Raw genomic sequence first — 19,637 nt, 5'->3', positions numbered from 1 at the left:
GCACATGGGTGCACATACATCTCTTCAAGATCTTGCTTTCATACCTTTTGGATATATATCCAGAAATGGAATTGTTGGATCACATGATAATTCTGTTTTTAATTTTTTTGAGAAACCACCATACTGTTTTCTAAAGCAATTGTACCATTTTTCATTCCCACCAACCATGCACAAAGGCTCCCAATTTCTCCACATCCTCCTCAACACTTGTTATTTTCTTTTTTTTTTAAATCATATCCATTCTAATGAGTGAGGGGTGACATCTCATTGGGTTAGATTTGCATTTCCCTAACAATAAGTGATAATGAGTACCTTTTCATATACCTGTTGATCATTTATATATCATCTTTTGAGAACTGTCTTTTCAAGTCCTTCGCCCATTTTTTGATCAGGTTATTTGTTGTTGTGGTTGTTGTTGCTGAGTTATAGGAGTTCTTTATATATTCTGTATATTACTCCCATACCAGATATATACTTTATGAATATTTTCTATTGTGTTGTAGGCTGCCTTTTCATTCTGCTGATTGTTTACTTTGATGCACAGTTCTTAATTTTGATGCAGTACATATTGCCCGTTTTTATTTTTGTTGCTGTGCTTTTGGTGTCATATTAATCACATTTACTTTTAATTTTTTGAGTCCCACTAATTTTAATTAGTGCAGAATATAATGAAACATTCAAATAATTACAAAATAGACATGGCTGCCTCCTCAAAGTGAACGCTTGGCTGTCAGGGAGTGCAATCATGAACTAACGTGAAAATTGTTTCATCAGCTCCTGTGAAAATATACATGTCTGGAGTACAAAGGGAAATTTGGGATGTGGATCCATATACTGTAAAGATACAGGTTAGGGGAGCATGGTCAAATGCATGAAAACAAAAATGAGGGCGGCATTCCTCATCATTACCTCTGACTCGGAATCCCTGCATATCCACAATAAGCCATTGTAGAAACCCTTGCAAGAAAAAATGATTCTCTGTTAGTCTTCTGATTCCCTGTTAGCATTCTGATTTTTCTCACATCTTTCTGATGTGGTACTTCCCCAGAGTCAGTTAACACCTCTGGACAAAGACAATTAGAAAATTTTATGCTAAGGTTACCTTTCAAATTTAGAGAAATAAAAAATGTTCTTAAAGTATTTAATTTTAGTGCCCTTAAGTTTTAATAAACTCTTGCAGCTGATGGGCAACAAAATCATTTAACAACTAGTCAGAAGTCATTGAGACTATTGAGACTATCACCGATGCACAGAAAGTCCTGAGAGTGTCATTACTAACTGCAGTAGAGTGTATGAAGAACACTCTTAAAATGTTTTCTATATCTTCTGAGATATTGAAAGAAACTGGAATTTAAGAGATTTTTTTTTTCCTTCACATACCATTTCTCCTTTTAAAATAATGTTGCCATTGTTCCTTGTTCCTCCCACTTCCTTTTTCTTTCTTTTGTGATCTCTACCTTCCCCCAGCTCTTTAGTCTCAGGCAGATGTTGATAGCCCTTCTTCTTGCCTACTTTTCCTTCCCGCCCACCCAAAGGCATCATTCACTGTCCTCTGCCCTCCTCTCTCCTCCAGCACTGGTAGGGATTAAAAGAGCCTAACAGAGGCTGCGTGGGGAATCATTCCAGCTTCAGGGCACTTGAGGACACACACAGCGAATACTTCCCGCTTGCCAGGTCAAGCGGCTTCCTCTCCCACCGAGAGCCCAGGCCCGGTGTTGGTAATGAGGCAGGAACCTGAACTACCAGGAAACTATTAAGCTTTGATGTTGCTTCTGGACCATGTTGTCCTCCAAACGTCTAAAGCAGTTTGAGTTGTAGAAATTTCAGCAGAAGAAGCAGCTACTGAGATATCCCCCTCACACACTTCATTTTCTTTTGGGTGTAAATAAATAGTCATAGTTGCCAGCAAGTCCCCAGTTCACAAAATAGGAGACGTATTGGACCACAGAAACCACGTGGAGATAAACTGCCCATGACAGATAGGACCGTTGGCTCAGTGTTCTGCCCATGTGAAGTTTTTACTTCATAAATAAAGCTCTCTAAGAGATAGAGCATTTTATGCAAAAAGATTCCATGTATGCTTATTAAACTTTTTAGTTAAGCTGTAGGTGAGTGAAAATTCAGGTTTTCGAGTGGTTACTTTGTTCGGCTAGCCCTCTGGTGCATCACTGTGCTCTATGAGAGGATGCCGTAATCTCATTTGGGAAGTTTTATTCATTAACAAAAGCTACCAAGATAAATTTAGCTTGGGTCACAGTGTTTAATTTAATAGTATTACAATAATAACTACCATAATTAGTTTCAGATTTGCCTTCCTTCCCAGAGGACGAGATTTTTTTTAGTTTTCTGATGCCTATTTAAAGCATGAGAATGACAGGAAAATTAATGTCATGACCTTTATAGCCTGTTTATGGTTTTCTATGTTGTACCCTAAAGGATTTAGGGAGTAGTATACATCTAAAATAAACCGCTTAGTACGGACAAGTAAAAATTGGGTTAATTGGGTTCACCTGATTCTCAGCTGGTAGCACCTTAGTCAAGACATCATTTCATATTAGACAAAGGAGCATCATTTTTACACTATAAAATTATTCTTTAAAACTATACCTGTATATTCCGTAATGTCTTGAAAAGAAAAACATTTTTAAAAGCCTAGTTTTTCAGATATGTAGGATATTTTCTCCCTGATATTTTACCTGGTTTGTCTTTTTCGATTAGGAAATCGCTTTGTCATTTCGTGGCAGGAACGTACGGACGCTAACTAGTGGGCGATGGTCCATGACATTAGTACCCACTTCCTTTGGGTGATGCTGGGCAGCATTGCTTTTTCTTACAACTAACTCTTTTTTCCTTTTCTAGTCTGTCAGAGATTTTGCACAATCACCTTTCTAAATCCTTGAGATGTGAAACTTGGTTTGCATTTTATTGTCGGTGTTTGTATATTTCAACAAAGAGCAGTGTTTTTATATTCAACTGGAGTTGAGAAAAATATCTAGGCATGCTAGAGTCTTTGAAGCTTTTGGATAGTTGACTGAAAAATTCCTGTGGTGATTTTTGCAAATCATGGTTTAAAGGCACTTTCATACATTGTTGGGTAAATCAGTATACTGTAACTTCTTTGAGTATGATTTGATAATATCCATAAAGATTTTAAATCGACCTAAGAAATTATTTACTGTGCTTTCATCCTACAGATGGGCTTGTACATGTTAGCAAAGATATAGGTGTAAGAAGGCACACTGCAGCTTTGTTTGTGAGAGCAAAAGGCTGAGAACAATGTCATTATCAGCCAGTGGGTGGCTGGTTAATAAGCAGTGGGTCTGTGCAGTGAAATACTCTACAGCCTTTAAAAAGAATGAAGAGGATCCGTAAGTGCTGATATGGAGAGCTCTTGAAAACATATTAAGTGAAAAAAGAGTAGCACGTATAATCTGCTCTGATTTGGAGAGGGGAGAAAGAGGGGTAAAATGTATTTCTACACAGGTTAGCTTATATATACACAGACTATTTCTGAAAGGAGACCCACATAGATGCAAAGAGTTGTTGCATCTGTGGAGGGGAATTAGGGTTACAGAATGAGAGGGAGGCTTGTTCATTTTTACTCAGCTTTTTCCATGTTGGAGATAATCATTTTATGATAACCTAAGTATTAGACAAATGCCATCGGGGGCATGGAATAACAAAAATTTAGCTGATGCTGAAGAGGTAAATCTGCGAAGAGAGTGCTCCAGGGAAAAGATGAAAGTTTGAATTATTTTAAAAGAAAAATCACGAGAATCATGTAAGTGGCCGCTCATACACCCACAAGAACATAAAAAATAAGGATGAAGTTAGCAGGAAATCGAACACTGATGTGTTTTCTTTTTTTTTATTGAAACAGTCATTGTAAAGCTAATTGATGGGATTCTAACTTAATGCAGACACGCCATAGAGAAGGAAGAAAAAGCTAAAGATGGGAGCAGGGCTGAGACAGAAATGGACCTTACTAGCAGGGCTGCAAGGAGGTGAGACAGGAAGAGCCGTAGGAGACAGAGCTAGAGTGTGGTGACGAAACCAAAGCTCCATGGTGCTCTGCAGCCGGTGAGATTTAGGAGAGAAAAAGAATGTGAGGAATCCAAAATGATCTTGAAATTATATCAATTTTCTGCCAGCCTGCTTTGTTTAAAGATGATTGTATCACTGCATGTAGACAAGAGAAGAGCAAGAATGGTGGAGATGTGATTATTTCAAGGTAATGAATTAAATCTAAACTGATTGAAACACTGCCAGCCAAAATGATCCAAGAGAGTGAAATAATGAACAGTTTCACAATGCGTATCTATATCATGAATGTGTAAATGACACCGTCTTTATTTTATGTATTTATTTTACTGATGACTGTCATTTATTACCAAATGGTGTACTTTTATGCAGTGACTTCATCCTCATCATGATGGTAACCTCACTGGCCGAACAACTTCATTCTTTTAGCATTGAGAATCCAGGCGGGAAATTCCAAGGATGTTCTAGTTGATGTAGAAACACCCAAATATTTTTCTTACATCAGTATCTTTTACATTTTAATAAATAAGTAATAGAAGGGTGCCTGTTTGTGAAAACTTGCCAAAACTTGGATCTTTTCAAATATACTAAAATGCACGGGGGCCTTTTAACAGAAGAGCCACAGCATCAACATAATGCACATATAGATAATGCTGGGAATCATTGTTTCCTAGGACTTGTTATCTGTAGGTGATGACACTTAAAACAGTGTTGATCTATCTGAAAAGCTCCAAGCCTTGTACTTGAGAAATTGAAAGTAGGACATTTTTTTTAATAGTTATTGAAGATAATTTTTAAGTCATTTTAGTAGTGTTTCAGTCCTTCTGAAAACAGAACCAGGCAGTCTGTCAATGATCAAAGGAAATGTACTACTGAAAAAAATAACTTAGATAATTATCTGTCACTTTAGGTTATGGAAAAGTGTAATAATGGCAAAATTAAAATGACATTACCTCAGATTTTAAATTTCACTATTCATTAAAAATATTACTTAGAATTTTAGAAACTTACTATTGCAAACTAAAAGATTTAAGTGGTAAGAAAGGCACTCAATGGAACCGTAGAAGTATTGTTAATTAATTCCTAGCACTGTTGTTTTTATAGGACTGCTGACATTTATTCATTCAATAAACATTTGTTAAGCCTTGTTATATACCAGTTGCTGCTAGGTTCTGGAATACCAAGGTAAATATGCCATTGTCCCTACCATCAGGAAATTCATAAAATTAAGGGGAAAACACACAGATTTAAACAGATATTACTGCTAATAGAGAGCCAACGTGTGTTGGAAGATAATGGATAAATCAACAAAAATGTCTTGAACTGGCCAGGTGGACACTGCAGAAGAAGTTGAGTAGGAAGTATGTAGCAAGATAGGGGAGAGAAGCATCATGGAGGCGAATGAGGGAACCTGTTTGGCCAGCTTCAGAGATGCAGCTCTTAACAGTAGTGGGATGACCACACAGTCCAGTGTGTGGAAGGCTTCATGTGTTGTGTGAAAGAGGTCAGGCTTTATCTTGTGGACAACAGGGAGCCACTGAAGGACTTGAGGTCTAGGAAAAGCACGATTAGATTTGCATTAAAAAGACCATTTATGGGAGGTGCCTGGTTGGCTCAGTAGGTGAAGCATGGGATGCTTGATCTCAGGGTTGTGAATTTGACCCCACATCGGGTTTAGAGATTACTTAAAAAAATAATAATAAAAATTCACAGACCACTGGGTAAAGATGATGGTTGGAACTCAGTTGAAACACTGGAAGATATTTTTTTTTCCAGAAAGAGCAAAAATGAGAGAGAAAACATAGGAAAAGGGGGATAAAAGATATAACTGTCCAGAGAGGGTAGTTCTGGGCCGGGGGCTGGGAGGGGGGGGCGCGCCGAGGGGGAGGGTGGGTAGGAAACAGAGAAAAGTAAATTAGGAAATCTCAAAAAAATAATTGACCCAGGGTCTGAATATAGGGGTTCCCAGGTTGAAAAGGCCCACCAAACATTTGGCATATGGATGAAAATATGCTGAGATACTTAATTGTGAAATTTCTAAACATTGTTTCCATAGAGAAAAAATGAAAACAGACTGCATCCAAAGGATCACAGATAACTTTGGATTTGTTAACACCAACATTGGAAACCAAAAGACAGTGGAACAACACCTTTAAATTTCAATCTAGAGTTCTATACTCAGAAAAATTGTGGGGCACCTGGGTGGCTTAGTTAAGCATCTGACTTCAGCTCAGGTCATGATCTCATGGTCTGTGAGTTCAAGCCCCATGTTAGTCTCTGTGATGACAGCTCGGAGCCTGGAGCCTGCTTTGGATTCTGTGTCTCCCTCTCTCTCTCTGCCCCTCCCCTGCTCTCTCTCTCTCTCTCTCTCTCTCTCTCTCTCTCTCTTTCTGCCTCTCTCTTTCAAAAATAAACATTAAAAAAATAAAAATAAAAAATAAAAATTATTAAGCAAAGTTTTGTTGATGGAGAGATAAAAATAGGGATAAATCTTCATTTTCCACAGTGGAACATCAGTAAGTAGATACTGCCTAAAACAACAATCAAGAAGTAAGGTTGTAAGTATATTATCCACAGATATGGAAAAGAAATACTGGAAGAATCAGCTCTGAGAATTCAAAGTGCTCGTCTCTGGGAAATCTAATGTACAGCATGGTGACTATAGTTAGTAATACTGTATGGTTTCCTGGAAATTTGCTTAAAAGAGTAGACCTTAAGTGTTTTCAGCACACACACACACACACACACACACACACACACAGGTAGCTATGTGAGATGATGGGATATGTTCATTAACCTGATTGTGGTAATCATTTCACAAAGCATATATATGTCACATCATTGTATTGTACACTCTAAATATATACAATTTTATCTGTCAGTTCTACTTCAACAAATCTGAATAAAATAGAAATTTTTTCATTATAAAGGACAAAGAGAAAGATAGTTCTAGCTCTATCACAAAGAATAGGCTGGAAAGATGGAAGCCTGGAAGCCAGGAGGTAGGAAGACAGTTTAAGAGGCTGTTGTAATAGCAGCAAGACCTGACCTAAGGCAGTAGTGGGTATGGAGCAGAGGCGATAACTTTGAAAAACACCTTAGAGGAAACAGGAGCTACATTTCATCTGCAGGTAGCCAAGTGGAGATATGTAGTAAACAGAGAACGTTTCACCCTGGAACCTGGGAACTAGAAATATAAATTTAGAGTTGTAGTTAGAGCCACAGGAGTTGGAAGAAATTATATAGAAAACCTGTGAAGGGAAAAGAAATGAAGGCCTCAGGCTAGAACATATTTTCCTAGACAGATTTTGATTGAGGTGGAAAAATGCCCTCCCAAACATTCTGCCTTGTTCAGTCGTACGTGTAGCACATGTGAAGGAACTCTAGTATATGAGCACTTTATGAGGGTAAATGATTAGATATTATGGTTGGAAATAATGTTGTTTGTGTTTTGAAGTATAATCTGGTATATTCCCTTTTTTCTTCTTGGAAATGCCAAAGATAGCAATAACCATTTCTTAGTTTTTGGAAGAATCCTGGAGAACTTTATTAACATACAAAACACACTGTTTTTTGAATAGTTTTTTTTTTTACAATGTATTTTCAATACATAAGACCTAGTTTAATGTTTTATTCAGCCAACAAGTTAAGTATTATTATCTCTCCCTTCCTAATTTGGGGAAACTGGAACAGAAGTAAGATAAAATGACTTCTCCAAGGTCACACAGTAAGAAGTTTTAGTTAAAAATGTACATCTCCTCAGTTTGCTGATCCTTTTCCACTTTTAACTCATTTCATTGCATTTAATTCATTGAGATTGGGCTGGAACATGGTCCTGAAAATTAAGGGTCATTCTAGTCTTTTAGGGATGTTTGGTTTAGGGAAGAATAGTGAGCATCTGGCGAGAACACGTTAAAAACACAGCTAAAAACTTAGGGGATGTAGGACTATGTACTTCCAAAGTTTCCCCAATTCCAAGTAGAAAAGAAGTTGCCTTGGAGGGTCTTAAACAAATTAGTTCCCCAGGATGACTCTGTAAAGCACTTGACTGTGTCAGTGGCTGACATTCAGAAATATCTGAATTTAAAGAGGGGCTTTCTTACTGAACTCATTAGCAGTATGCAGCCATTTAGGGGAGGAAGGAGATTGTCAAATATTAATACATTATATTAATGAAGCACTAAGAATTTCCTAAATGGATCCAAATATATTCTGTAGATCCTCTTTCAGCTTTTCTAATCTTTTAGTACCAATTTGAGAATTTTATTATTTGTTTCTAAAATAGTACAGAGATAAGAGCCTTTATTATAACTGAGTGAATGATGAATGCTACTATTAGTCAGAATTTACGTACTGTAAGCTTATATTATTTTAACAAAATTGAACCTTAAGGTATTTGGGTCCTCTTATTTATGTAAAAATCTCAAAAAACATGAATTCCATCATTGTTTAGAAGAGGTAGCTTTTTAAATCAATGAAAACCTCTTTGGAAAACAAGCAATTAATTGCTTATAAAGTTAAGCGTACATTTAATATACCACCCAGCAATTCCACTCCTAGGCTTTCACCAAAGAGATGTCTACATAAAGACTTGGACACGAATATTTATCGTGGTTTTATTCATGATAGCCCAAAACTGGCAACAACCCAGATGCCCATCAGTGGGTGCATGGATATCATTCGGCAAGAGGGGAATGATTTGATGCACACAACATGAGAATTCATATTGTTTGACTGATATGAAATAATATGAAATTCTAGAACAGGCAAAGCTAATTTATAGTGACAGAAAGCATCAATATTGCCCGGGCCCTGTAATGAGGGGTGGGGTTGACTGTAGCGAGCACAAGGGAACTTCTTCGGGTAATGAGGGAACTTTCTGAAGTGATATTAATATTTTATATTTTCTTAAAATATGTCTGGGATCTGTTTCAAGTATGGTATGATGTGTAAAACAGAGAAAACTACCTTTGAAAGAAGAATGTATTACTTATAGTCCCTTAAGAGGAGGGGCATGCCATCCAGGGTGGCCACATTGGGAAGTTCTGGCATTGGTCAGGAGGCAGAAGGAGCTATGGGAAAGCATGGCCTGGAGCCTTTATTGTGGTTTTCCTGGGAAAGACAAGGCAGGGCAAGGTAAACAGTTAGGATTGGCTAGTTTGAATGATTTCAGTAGCTCCAGGCTTTAGGATGGTCCTAGTCATCTAGCACCTGGCCCTGGGGTGATTTAGACCTGGGAAATTATGGGCAAGTTATGTGACAGCAAGATAATGGAGGTGGTTGGGGATGTGGACTTTGTATATGGAAGGTGTGTTCACAGCGGAGTTGTTTGCCATCTCCAGGATTAGCTAGCTAGCCCTGAAATGGGCACTCGGTCCTGCCAACCAGGCCCCTAATATGAAGCAAGAATGTAATACTACAGTGGCGTTTATGTTTGTGTATATGTTTGTTGTATATAAATTATACCTCAATTAAGTTGATTTGAAAAGTAAAAAAAAAAAATAATAAAAATAGTGAAATATAATGGCCACATGAAATTACTTAAAACAAGCTAGGAAAATTCATCCACAAGTGCATTAAATTTTTTCAAACAATACCTAAGTATATAAAGGACAAGAGCAGCATTGAATACCTCACAATTATAAGTTCATTCAAGCAGTTCCTTTTTCTCCTCCTCTGTGGCATGACCATTTTCAGTTTCTTAATACATAAGAAAGTTGGCTTTTTCAGTTATACATTGTCTGAGGTCACACAACCTATCTCAGTCCTTTCCTGCCACATTCCTAATGTATACATTATGTATTCTTAGGTCTGATTTAAAAAAAAGCATCAGTCAGCTTCTTCCTCAACTTTTTCAGTGACAGACATTTAAATATGTCATGTAGCATGTTCTGGAATAGGTTCCATGGCTGAATGTCATTAATCATGAGGAAGTTCTTCTTTGTTTCACTGATTTTCCTTCACTTCTAGTGTCCAGGACAAGAGCATTCTATGTAGTATTTCCATTGACCTGGTCAACCCTTGTGTGTGTGGGGGGGGGGGGGGGGCATGAGACTATAGATGCTGGCGAGGATGTGGAGAAACAGGAACGCTCTTGCACTGTTGGTGCAAATGCAAACTGGTGCAGCCGCTCTGGGAAACAGTGTGGAGGTTCCTCAAAAAATTAAAAATAGATCTACCCTATGACCCAGCAATAGCACTGCTAGGAATTTACCCAAGGGATACAGGAGTACTGATGCATAGGGGCACTTGTACCCCAATGTTTATAGCAGCACTTTCAACAATAGCCAAATTATGGAAAGAGCCTAAATGTCCATCAACTGATGAATGGATACAGAAATTGTGGTTTATATACACAATGGAATACTACTTGGCAATGAGAAAGAATGAAATCTGGCCTTTTGTAGCAACATGGATGGAACTGGAGAGTGTTATGCTAAGTGAAATAAGTCATACAGAGAAAGACAGATACCATATGTTTTCACTCTTATGTGGATCCTGAGAAACTTAACATAAGTTAAGGGGAGGGGAAGGAAAAAAAAAAAAAGAGGTTAGAGAGGGAGGGAGCCAAAACACAAGAGACTCTTAAAAACAGAACAAACTGAGGGTTGATGGGGGGTGGGGGGGGTGATGGGTATTGAGGAGGGCACCTTTTGGGATGAGCAATGAGTGTTGTATGGGAACCAATTTGACAATAAATTTCATATTTAGAAGAAAAAAAGGAAGGGAGGGTGGAGAGGGAGGGAGAATCTGCATGGAGGAGAGCATGAGCGTGTCTATGAATTTAGGAATCAGACACACCTGGGGAAATTAAGTTGGGTCATCCTAATGATGTTGCATGTGTTACTTAATTTCTTTCAGCCTCAGTTTCTTGACTTGAAAGATGACAACTGCTGATGCTCATGTGAGGATAAGAGAGATGTGTGAATTAACTTACCAACATACAGTAAGCACTCAGTGCAGAAGAGTTACAGTGTAGACAGGGTAGGTGAAGTTGTCATCTGTGGATTCACCAACTCTGGTTCTAGCCTCAAACCTAAAACCTGTGCGATCGTCACTGTCCAGTACTTGAAAATCAAAAGTCACATTATTTTAACATACAAAGAGGAGCCTGTTATAATTACCAATGGTGAGGTACCCAAGACTTTATTACCTTTTAAAATATTTTCATATTTCAAGTTCTCCTGGCCAAATTTATTATATTATGGCATTTATCTGAATGACACTGTATCAGGCAGGTGATGTATGACATGTTTATTCTCTGGGAAATAGTTCCCTTGAAATAATGATCTAGATGAACATCCACATTGCAGCTCTGTTTGGTGCCCATATACACACAAAGGAGAATGCACTGAAACACACATTCACACCATGCGTTAATGTTAATAAGCTTGTTGAGCATGGAGTAAATGATTTTTACTTTTTCTGTAAGGTTCTTTGTCTAAATTTATTTTTAAGACAAGGTAGCATAACAAAGACCAGGTGCTATCTGCCTTAGGTTCCCTCAACTAGGAATAAATGGGAGATTTCCATTTCCAGAACCATCAAGCTGTCACTTCTCAAGTAACCAATTCACCTAATTTTCATTTTTAATCAACTCTTTAAATACGACGTATTAACTAAAAAGTAATCATGTGAGTGATTTATAGGGCATATTGTATTAAATCATGCTATAATTTATGGCATTCACTGTTTACATAAATTTTTTTCCCTTTCAGATAGATTTTTCTGCTTAATATATTTTTTGGCATTCAAATAAGAAAAGTCAGCTTATTGCTTTGGATTCTGTGTCTTCCTCTCTCTCTGCCCCTCTCCTGCTCAACGCTCTGTCTCTGTCTCCCTCTCTCTCTCTCTCACACACACACACACACACACACACACACACACACACACAAATAGCAGTAAAAAAAAATTATTAAAAAGAAAAGCTAGGTTTTAATTATCAGAGAGTATATATACTGTGAAGGACACACTGCCTGCTAGTGCTGTATCAGGGTACCTGGAGTAAAGATGCATATAGACTTTGCTTGTATGGTATTTGAAAAAATACTGTTAGGTCCTGTGTATTTTTAATGCAACTTTTCCTCTAGCACATTTTTGTAATGCACTTTTATTTCTAATCAGAAGATGCAAGATTATGGTTATTCATAAGTTTTCTTCACTTAGCATTAGGCATGTTTATTACATAATTTATTCATTTACTATAATTAAAGTATAGAATTAAAGACAGCAGTACTTTATGTTTATGTGGCAGAGGAAAGCATTAGACCCCATTTGAGCAAATTTTTGACTTCAACTGCCAAAATATTGGGGGTACAGGTAAAATTATTTTAATGGCATTCCATATATAGCATTCCAGAGCAATAATATAAAGACTTTTTTTTTCTTTTTTTCTTTTTTTTTTTTCTGATAGCAAAGATACTAATTTATTCACTAGGGAAACTTAGATATCCATAAACATAAAAAGGAAAGTAAATAGCAATTAATCCCCACTCAGAAATAACCCCTTTTAATATTTAGTAGCTTTCTCATGCATATATGGGGGAGAAATATTGAACCATACCTCTCTGCAACCAACCCCTTTCATACAAAAATGTATAAGCATTTTTCATATTTTTAGTATTTTAAGAAGCATTGTTTGTAATAGTTTTATTGTAAAGATGTATCCTAATTTACTTAGAGGTTTTACATTTGGTGTGTATGGCACCCTAAAGAATTCTAAAAAGGTAATAAAAATGATGATAATGAAGATGGATGGCAATATAGCTTTGCACATTATCATGATGACTTTCTGAAGTGGAAGAAATGTCAGAATCAAAAGGAATGCCAAGCTTTAAGGCTTAGGATGCATATTGCAAAAATACCCCTTAGAGTCTCCATGTGAATATCACTCCCCATTCAGTAGGTTGCCTTGTTTTGTTGGTTTCTTTCGCTGTGCAAAAAGCACAATTTTGGTGTAGTCCCAATTGTTCATTTTTGCCTTTGTTTCCCTTGCCTGAGGAAAAAAATGTTGCTAAGGCTGATGTCAAAGAATTATTACCCATGTTTTCTTCTAGGAGTTTTATGGTTTCACATTTAGGTCTTTAATCCATTTTGAGTTTTTTTGTTTTGTTTTGTTTTGTTTTGTTTTGTTTTGTTTTTTGTATGGTGTAAGAACCCGACCCAGTTTCAGTCTTTTGCATGTAGCTGTCCAGTTTTTCCAACATTATTAATTGAAAAAACAGCCTTTTCCCCATTGTATTTTCCTGCCTCCTTTGTCATAGAGTAAATGACCATATAATTGTGGGGTTTTTTCTGGGCCTCTATTCTATTCTGCTGATCTGTGTGTCTGTTTTTGTGATGCTGCCATACTGTTTTGATTACCATAGCTTTGTAGTATAGTTTGAAATCTGGAATTGTGATGCCTCTACCTTTGTTCTTTCTCAAGATTGCTTTGGCTCTTTGGAATATTTTGTGGTTCCATACAACTTTAGTATTATTTGTTCTAATTGTGTGAAAAATGCTGTTGGTATTTTGATAGGGATTGCATTGAATCTGTGATTACTTTGAGTATTATGGAGATTTCAGTAATATTAATTCTTCCAGTTCATGAGCATGGAATATCTTCTCATTTGTTTGTGTTGTCTTTAATATCTTTCATCAGTTAAGTTTTATAGTGTTCAGGTAAGTTTTATAGGTCTTCCAACTCCTTGGTTAAATTTATTCCTAGGTGTTTTATTCTTTTTGGTGCAATTATAAATAGATTGTTTTCTCAAGTTCTCTTTCTTCTACTTCATTATTAGTGTATAGAAATACAACAGATTTCTGTATATTGATTTTGTATCCTGCAACTTTACTGAATTCATTTATTAGTTGTAATAGTGGAGTCTTTAGGATTTTCTATACATCGTATTATGTCATCTGCAAATAAGGAAAGTTTGACTTATTCCTTACCAATTTGGATGTCTGCTATTTCTTTTTCTTATCTAACAGCTGCAGCTAGGACTTCCAGTACTATGTTGAATAAACATGTTAAGAGTGGATATCCTTGTCTTGATCCTGATCTTTGTGGAAAAGTTCTCAGGTTTTCACCATTGAGTATGATGTGTAGGTGTGGGTTTTTCATATATGGCCTTTGTTATGTTGAAGTACATTCCCTCTAAATTGACTTTGTTGAGGGTTTTTTTTATCATGAATGGATGTGGTATTTTGTCAAATGCTTTTTCTGCATCGAGATATTAATGTGGTTTTTATCCTATGTCTTGTTAATGTGAGGAATTATATTGATTGGTTTGCAAATATTGAATGACCCTTGCATCCCTGGAATACATCTTACATGATTGTGGTGAATAATTTTTTAATGTATTGTTGAATTTGGTTTGCTAGTATTTTGTTGAGAATTATTGAATCTATGTTCATCAGGGATGTTGGCCTGTAGTTTTCTCTTTTTATAGTGCCTTTGATCTAAAATTTTGCTTATACTTTTTGCTTTTATGTTATTGGGGATGTTGGTCTGGAGGTTTCTTTCCTTCTATTGGCTTTTTATCTATTTTTAGTATCTGTATAATACTGGCCTCATAGAATTACATTGTTAGAATTCCCTCATTTTCAGTTTTCTGAGAATATTTGTATATAATTGGTATTATTGCTTCTTTATTCAGTAGATTTCATCAAAGCAACTATTTGGGACTGGTATTTTCTTTGAGGGAATATTTTTAACTGAAAATTCAATTCTTTGAAAATATAATAAGTCTCACTTCTTTTTTTTATTTTTTTTTTTTATTTTTATTTATTTATTTATTTTTTATTCTCAAGTTAGTTAACATACAATATAGTCTTGGCAACAGGAGTAGAACCCAATGACTCATCACTTAACATATAACACCCAGTGCTCATCCCAACAAGTCCCCTCCTTAATGTCCATCACCCATTTAACCCACCTTCCTACTCCAACCCCATCAACCCTCAGTTTGTTCTCTGTATTTAAGAGTCTCTTATGATTTTAAGGCTCACTTCCTGAGTGAGCTTTGATAGTTTGTGTCTTTCAGGGAATTTGTTGATTTTATTTAAATTATCAAATTTATTGCCAAAATGTTATTTGTAATGATCCCTATTTTTAATAGCATTAGTGTCTGTAGTGATGTCACCTCTCATTCCTGATATTGGTCATGTGTGTCTTCTTTCTTCTGATGAATTAAGCTAAAGGTTTATCAAATTTATTGATATTCTCAAAAAAATCTGCTTTTTATTTAATTATTTTTATCTATTTTTCTGTTGTTCATTTCACTTATTTCCTCTCCTTTTTTCCTCTCCAATCTCTTACTTCTTTTTTTCCACTTTGGGTTAAATTTGTTTTTTCTGGTTTTTAAGGTAGAAACTGAGGTCATTGACTTGAGATCTACTTTATTTACTCAAAGAGATGCTTAGTAGTCTCAATTTCTCCCTATGTATTGCTTTTTGATACATTGTATTTGCATTTCACTCAGTTCAAAAGACTAATTTTCATTTTGATTTCTTCTTTGAACTCATAGGTTATTTATAAGTATGTGATTTAATGAACAAATATTTGGAAATTTTCCAGGTAGTATTTGTGGGTTTTCTTTATTTGTTTTGCTTTCTACTTTAATTCCATTGTGGTCAGAGAGCATATTATACATACCTTATATGACTTGAATCCTCTTAAGTATATTGAGACTTGTTTTTATGGCCCAGAATATAGTCTGTCTTGATAAATATTTCATGTGCTTTCAAAACAATGTGTATTCTGTTATGTTGGGTGAAATATTTTATAAATGTCAGTTAGGTCAAATTGACCTCTAATATCTTTAGTGATTTTCTGTCTCTTATTATTGATTATAAATTATTGTATATTTCTCCTTGAAGCTCTGTCCGTTTTTGCTTTATGTATTTTGAAGCTCAGTTATTTGGGATATAAACATTTGAGATTATTGTATCTTTTTGATGAGTTGACCTGTTATAATTATGAAATGATCTTCCTTACGCCTGCTAACATTCATTGCTCTGTAATCTACTTTTTCTGATACTAATATAGCCATTCTACCTTTCTTTTGTCTTGTACTAGCATGATATATCTTTTTACATTCTTTTAATTATAATCTATTTGTATCTCCATATTTAAAGTGCCTTTCTTATAGGCAACATATAGTTGAACCTTGCATATTTATCCAAGCATTATCTTTTATTATGATATTTAGATCATTTGTATTTAATATTATTATTGATATGATTAGATTTTAATCTATCATCTTGCTCATTTTTTTCTGTTTTTCCCATCTGTTTTATTTTCTTTTCATTTTCCCTTGAAAAACTGAATATTTTTATGATTCCATTTTTGTATTGTTGGCTTTATCTCTAAAATTCTTTCTTTAGCAACTTTAGGTATTGCTTTCAGATGTATAATATATATGTTTAACTTACCATAATCTACCTCCCAGTGATATTATACCACTTCACTGATAATATAAGAAACTTAAAATTATATACTTATATTACTCCCCTCTCAATTTTGGTCATATTGTTACCATATATCATTTTTACATACGTTATAAACCCCACATTGCATTCTTAATTATTTTTATTTAAATAGTTATATTTTTAGGAGATTTAAATATTAAGGAAAAAAAGCCTTGTATGCTTACCATGTAGTTCCCATTTCTAGTATTTTTCCTTCCTATATATAAACCCATACCCTAATCTAGTGTTTTATTCTTTCTGCCTAAAAGACATTGTTTAGCATTTTTATAGTGTAGTGGACTTGTAATGAATTCTTTCAGCTTTTGTATTTACAAAAAAATCCTTCATTTCTCCTTTATTTTTTTAAAGATACTGTCTCTGAACATAGAATTCTAGATTACAGGTTTTTTTTCTTACAGTATTTAAAGATGCTGCTCCACTGTCTTCTCACTTGCATTGTTTCCAACAAGAAGTCCTCTATACGTAAGATATGTTGGGAATGCCTTTAAAAAACTTTTTTTTTTCCCACTATTTTTGAGCAACTTGGTCATAATATTCTTTGGTATAGTTTTCATGGGTTTTTGTGCTCCAGGTTTTTGAGCTTTTTAGATCTATGTGTTTATAGCTTTACTCAAATTTGGAAAATTTTCTGCCATTATTTCTAAAATGATTTTTTTTTTTGTCTTTCCATCTTTCACCTCTCCAATTACTGATATATTTAGGCTGCTTGAAGTTGTCCCGTTGCTCGCTAACCATTTCTCCTTTTCTTCGCTTTTCTTTTTTTACTCTCACCTTCTGAGTTTCATTTTAGAAAATTTCTATTACTGTGCCTTCAAGTTTGCTAACTTTTTTTTTTGACATGGCTAATGTGCTATTAATCCCATCCAGTGTATTTTCATTTTGTATATTATAGTTTTCATCTCTGGAAATTTTATGTGGGTCTTTTTAATATCTTTCCTGTCTATATTTAACTTTTTGAACATATGAAATAGTTATTACTTAATTACAGTTTGAACTTTGACCACTAATTCTAATAGCTGTGTCAGTTCAGGGTCAGTTTGATTATTTTCTGCATTATGGCTCATGTTTTCCTGCCTCTTTGCATGCTTAATTTTTAATTAGACGTTAGATATTATGAATTTTACCTTGTTGCGTGATGGATATTTTTGTAGGTCTGTAAATATTCTTGAGTTTTGTTCTAAATGCACAGTCAAGACACTTGGAAATAGCTTGTTCCTTTTCACTCTTGCTTTAAGATTTGTTATATGAAACCAGAGAGGGGTGCATGGGTGGCTCAGTTGGTTAAGCATCCAACTCTTGATTTCAGTTCAGGTCATGTTCTCACAGTCGTGAGATTGAGCTCCATGGTGGGCTCCACGTGGGTCTCAGCACTAGGCATGGAGCCTGCTTAAGGTTCCTCTCTCTCCCTCTCCTTCTGTCCCCACCCCCCTTGCAGGTGCTCACACACATGAGCTCTCTCTCTCCCCCCCCCCCCCTCTCAAACAAACAAAAGAAACCAGAGAAATGCTTGGTGTAGGGCTTAATTAAATTATTTCCCTTTACTAAGGCAAGACCCTTCTTTGTGCTCTACTTGATGTCCTGTGAATTAGGGGTGTTTTCAGTCTGACTGGTGGGAATAGGCAATATTCCTGCCCCACTGTGAGTGTTGAGCAGCTTGGATCTTCTCATGATGAAAGGTAATTTCTTCACTTGCATGTGCTGAGCAGTACATGAGCAAATACTTGATGGAGACCCTCTTTATTGCTGTTTCTCTTTTTCTTTCTAGAGGTTTTTTCCCCATTACTCTGGGACTCTCCACAGGGTTCTCCCTTCCTACAATATTGCTCGTCTCATTTGTTTCCTGTTTCCCAGGACATCAGTCTTTTGTGATCTGGTGTCCAATGTTTTGAAATACTGTTTCGTATATTTTGTCTATATTTTTGGTTGTTTCAGGCAGGAGGACAAATCTGGTCTCTGTTACTCAGTCTTGGCTATAGCAAATGTCATGCCTTTTAATTTTGGCTAATTTTCTATTTAAAAGCATTTAAAATTCTGAATAGAAAAATTCGTGTCTTTACCTTCATGGCTTCTGTCTTTGGTGTCATGCTAGAAACACTTTTGTGTTTGATGGCTTATAAGATATTTACCCATGTTTTTTTCAATGTATTTAATTGCCTTATTTTTATATTCAAATAGTTCGAGTATATATTGTAGACTATTTGGAAATATCTTGTATTATAGACAGGTTGGAAAATAGCTCAGTTAAAGGCAAAAACAATGTAATGCCTCAACAAACACGTTGCCAAAACATATCTTAACATATTGCCTGCCATGCATTTTGCAATACCTTTGTTTTTTATATAGTTGTAATCCTACAGTATATGTCATTTAGGGTGTTCACTCAGTGCATTTTCCATTGTGCTACATAATCTTCATAATTGTATCTTAGTGTCTGAATTATATGTCATCAAATGAGTATACTGTAACTATACTACCTTTACCTATATTGTTAAACATTTTAGTTATTTCTTCTTAAGTAGAGTATACAAAACATAATTATCTGGCAGGGCATTTTCAGGGAATCTTAATTTTGCCAACTTTCACATTTCCCTGGCCTTCATTGGGCTGAGATGCTGATATAATTCCTCTCTCGTGGTGTCATTGCTTCCCTCTCTAAGCCCATACTAGTACATTCAGTAAAATCCTGTCTGTATAAAAATGAGAAGGAAATAAAAGCATTAGTTTCTTCATAGTTCAGTCCATTTCTTATTACTCTTACAATTATAAATTGGAAGAATTTTTAAAGAGCTTATAATTTATATTTTTCATGTGTATGAACAAGGCATCTGAATTGTTTTCTAATTATTATTTGTGTTTGGTTATTTTTTAGGGACATTGTTATTCAAGTCAAAAACATCATAATGCAGAATTTTTTATCAATACCACCAAAAGATCAACAAGGTAAGATGAACCATGCTGAGGAAAATGGTCATGTGTATGTTATAAACAGTTTTAATTGATGCATTCAATGCCACTGTCCTCTGACCAGAGGTAATTTATTTCCAGGAACTAAGAACAAAATCCTAATTATGTAGGAAAGTTGATTTCCTTTGTTAAATTACTTAAGTGTATAAAAGGACATG

At 35.4% G+C, this 19,637-nt stretch overlaps 1 protein-coding gene across 5 annotated transcripts in view; it reads left to right on the top strand.

Moving 5' to 3' along the window:
• Positions 1-19,637, top strand: part of ZNF438 (zinc finger protein 438) — a 174,087-nt gene that overhangs the window by 127,019 nt on the left and 27,431 nt on the right. For all 5 annotated transcript variants that reach the window (XM_043563841.1, XM_043563843.1, XM_043563840.1 and 2 more), the window contains one exon: positions 19,385-19,455. In XM_043563841.1, the coding sequence (XP_043419776.1) occupies positions 19,416-19,455 (40 nt within the window). In that variant the 5' untranslated portion in view covers positions 19,385-19,415. The remainder of the gene's footprint in view (positions 1-19,384; positions 19,456-19,637) is intronic.

The sequence above is a fragment of the Prionailurus bengalensis genome, chromosome B4 (genome assembly GCF_016509475.1).
Source record: "Prionailurus bengalensis isolate Pbe53 chromosome B4, Fcat_Pben_1.1_paternal_pri, whole genome shotgun sequence".
Lineage (NCBI taxonomy): Eukaryota > Metazoa > Chordata > Mammalia > Carnivora > Felidae > Prionailurus > Prionailurus bengalensis.
The sequence above is the reverse complement of the archived record's forward strand: the minus strand, read 5'-3'. Positions and strand labels throughout refer to the sequence as shown.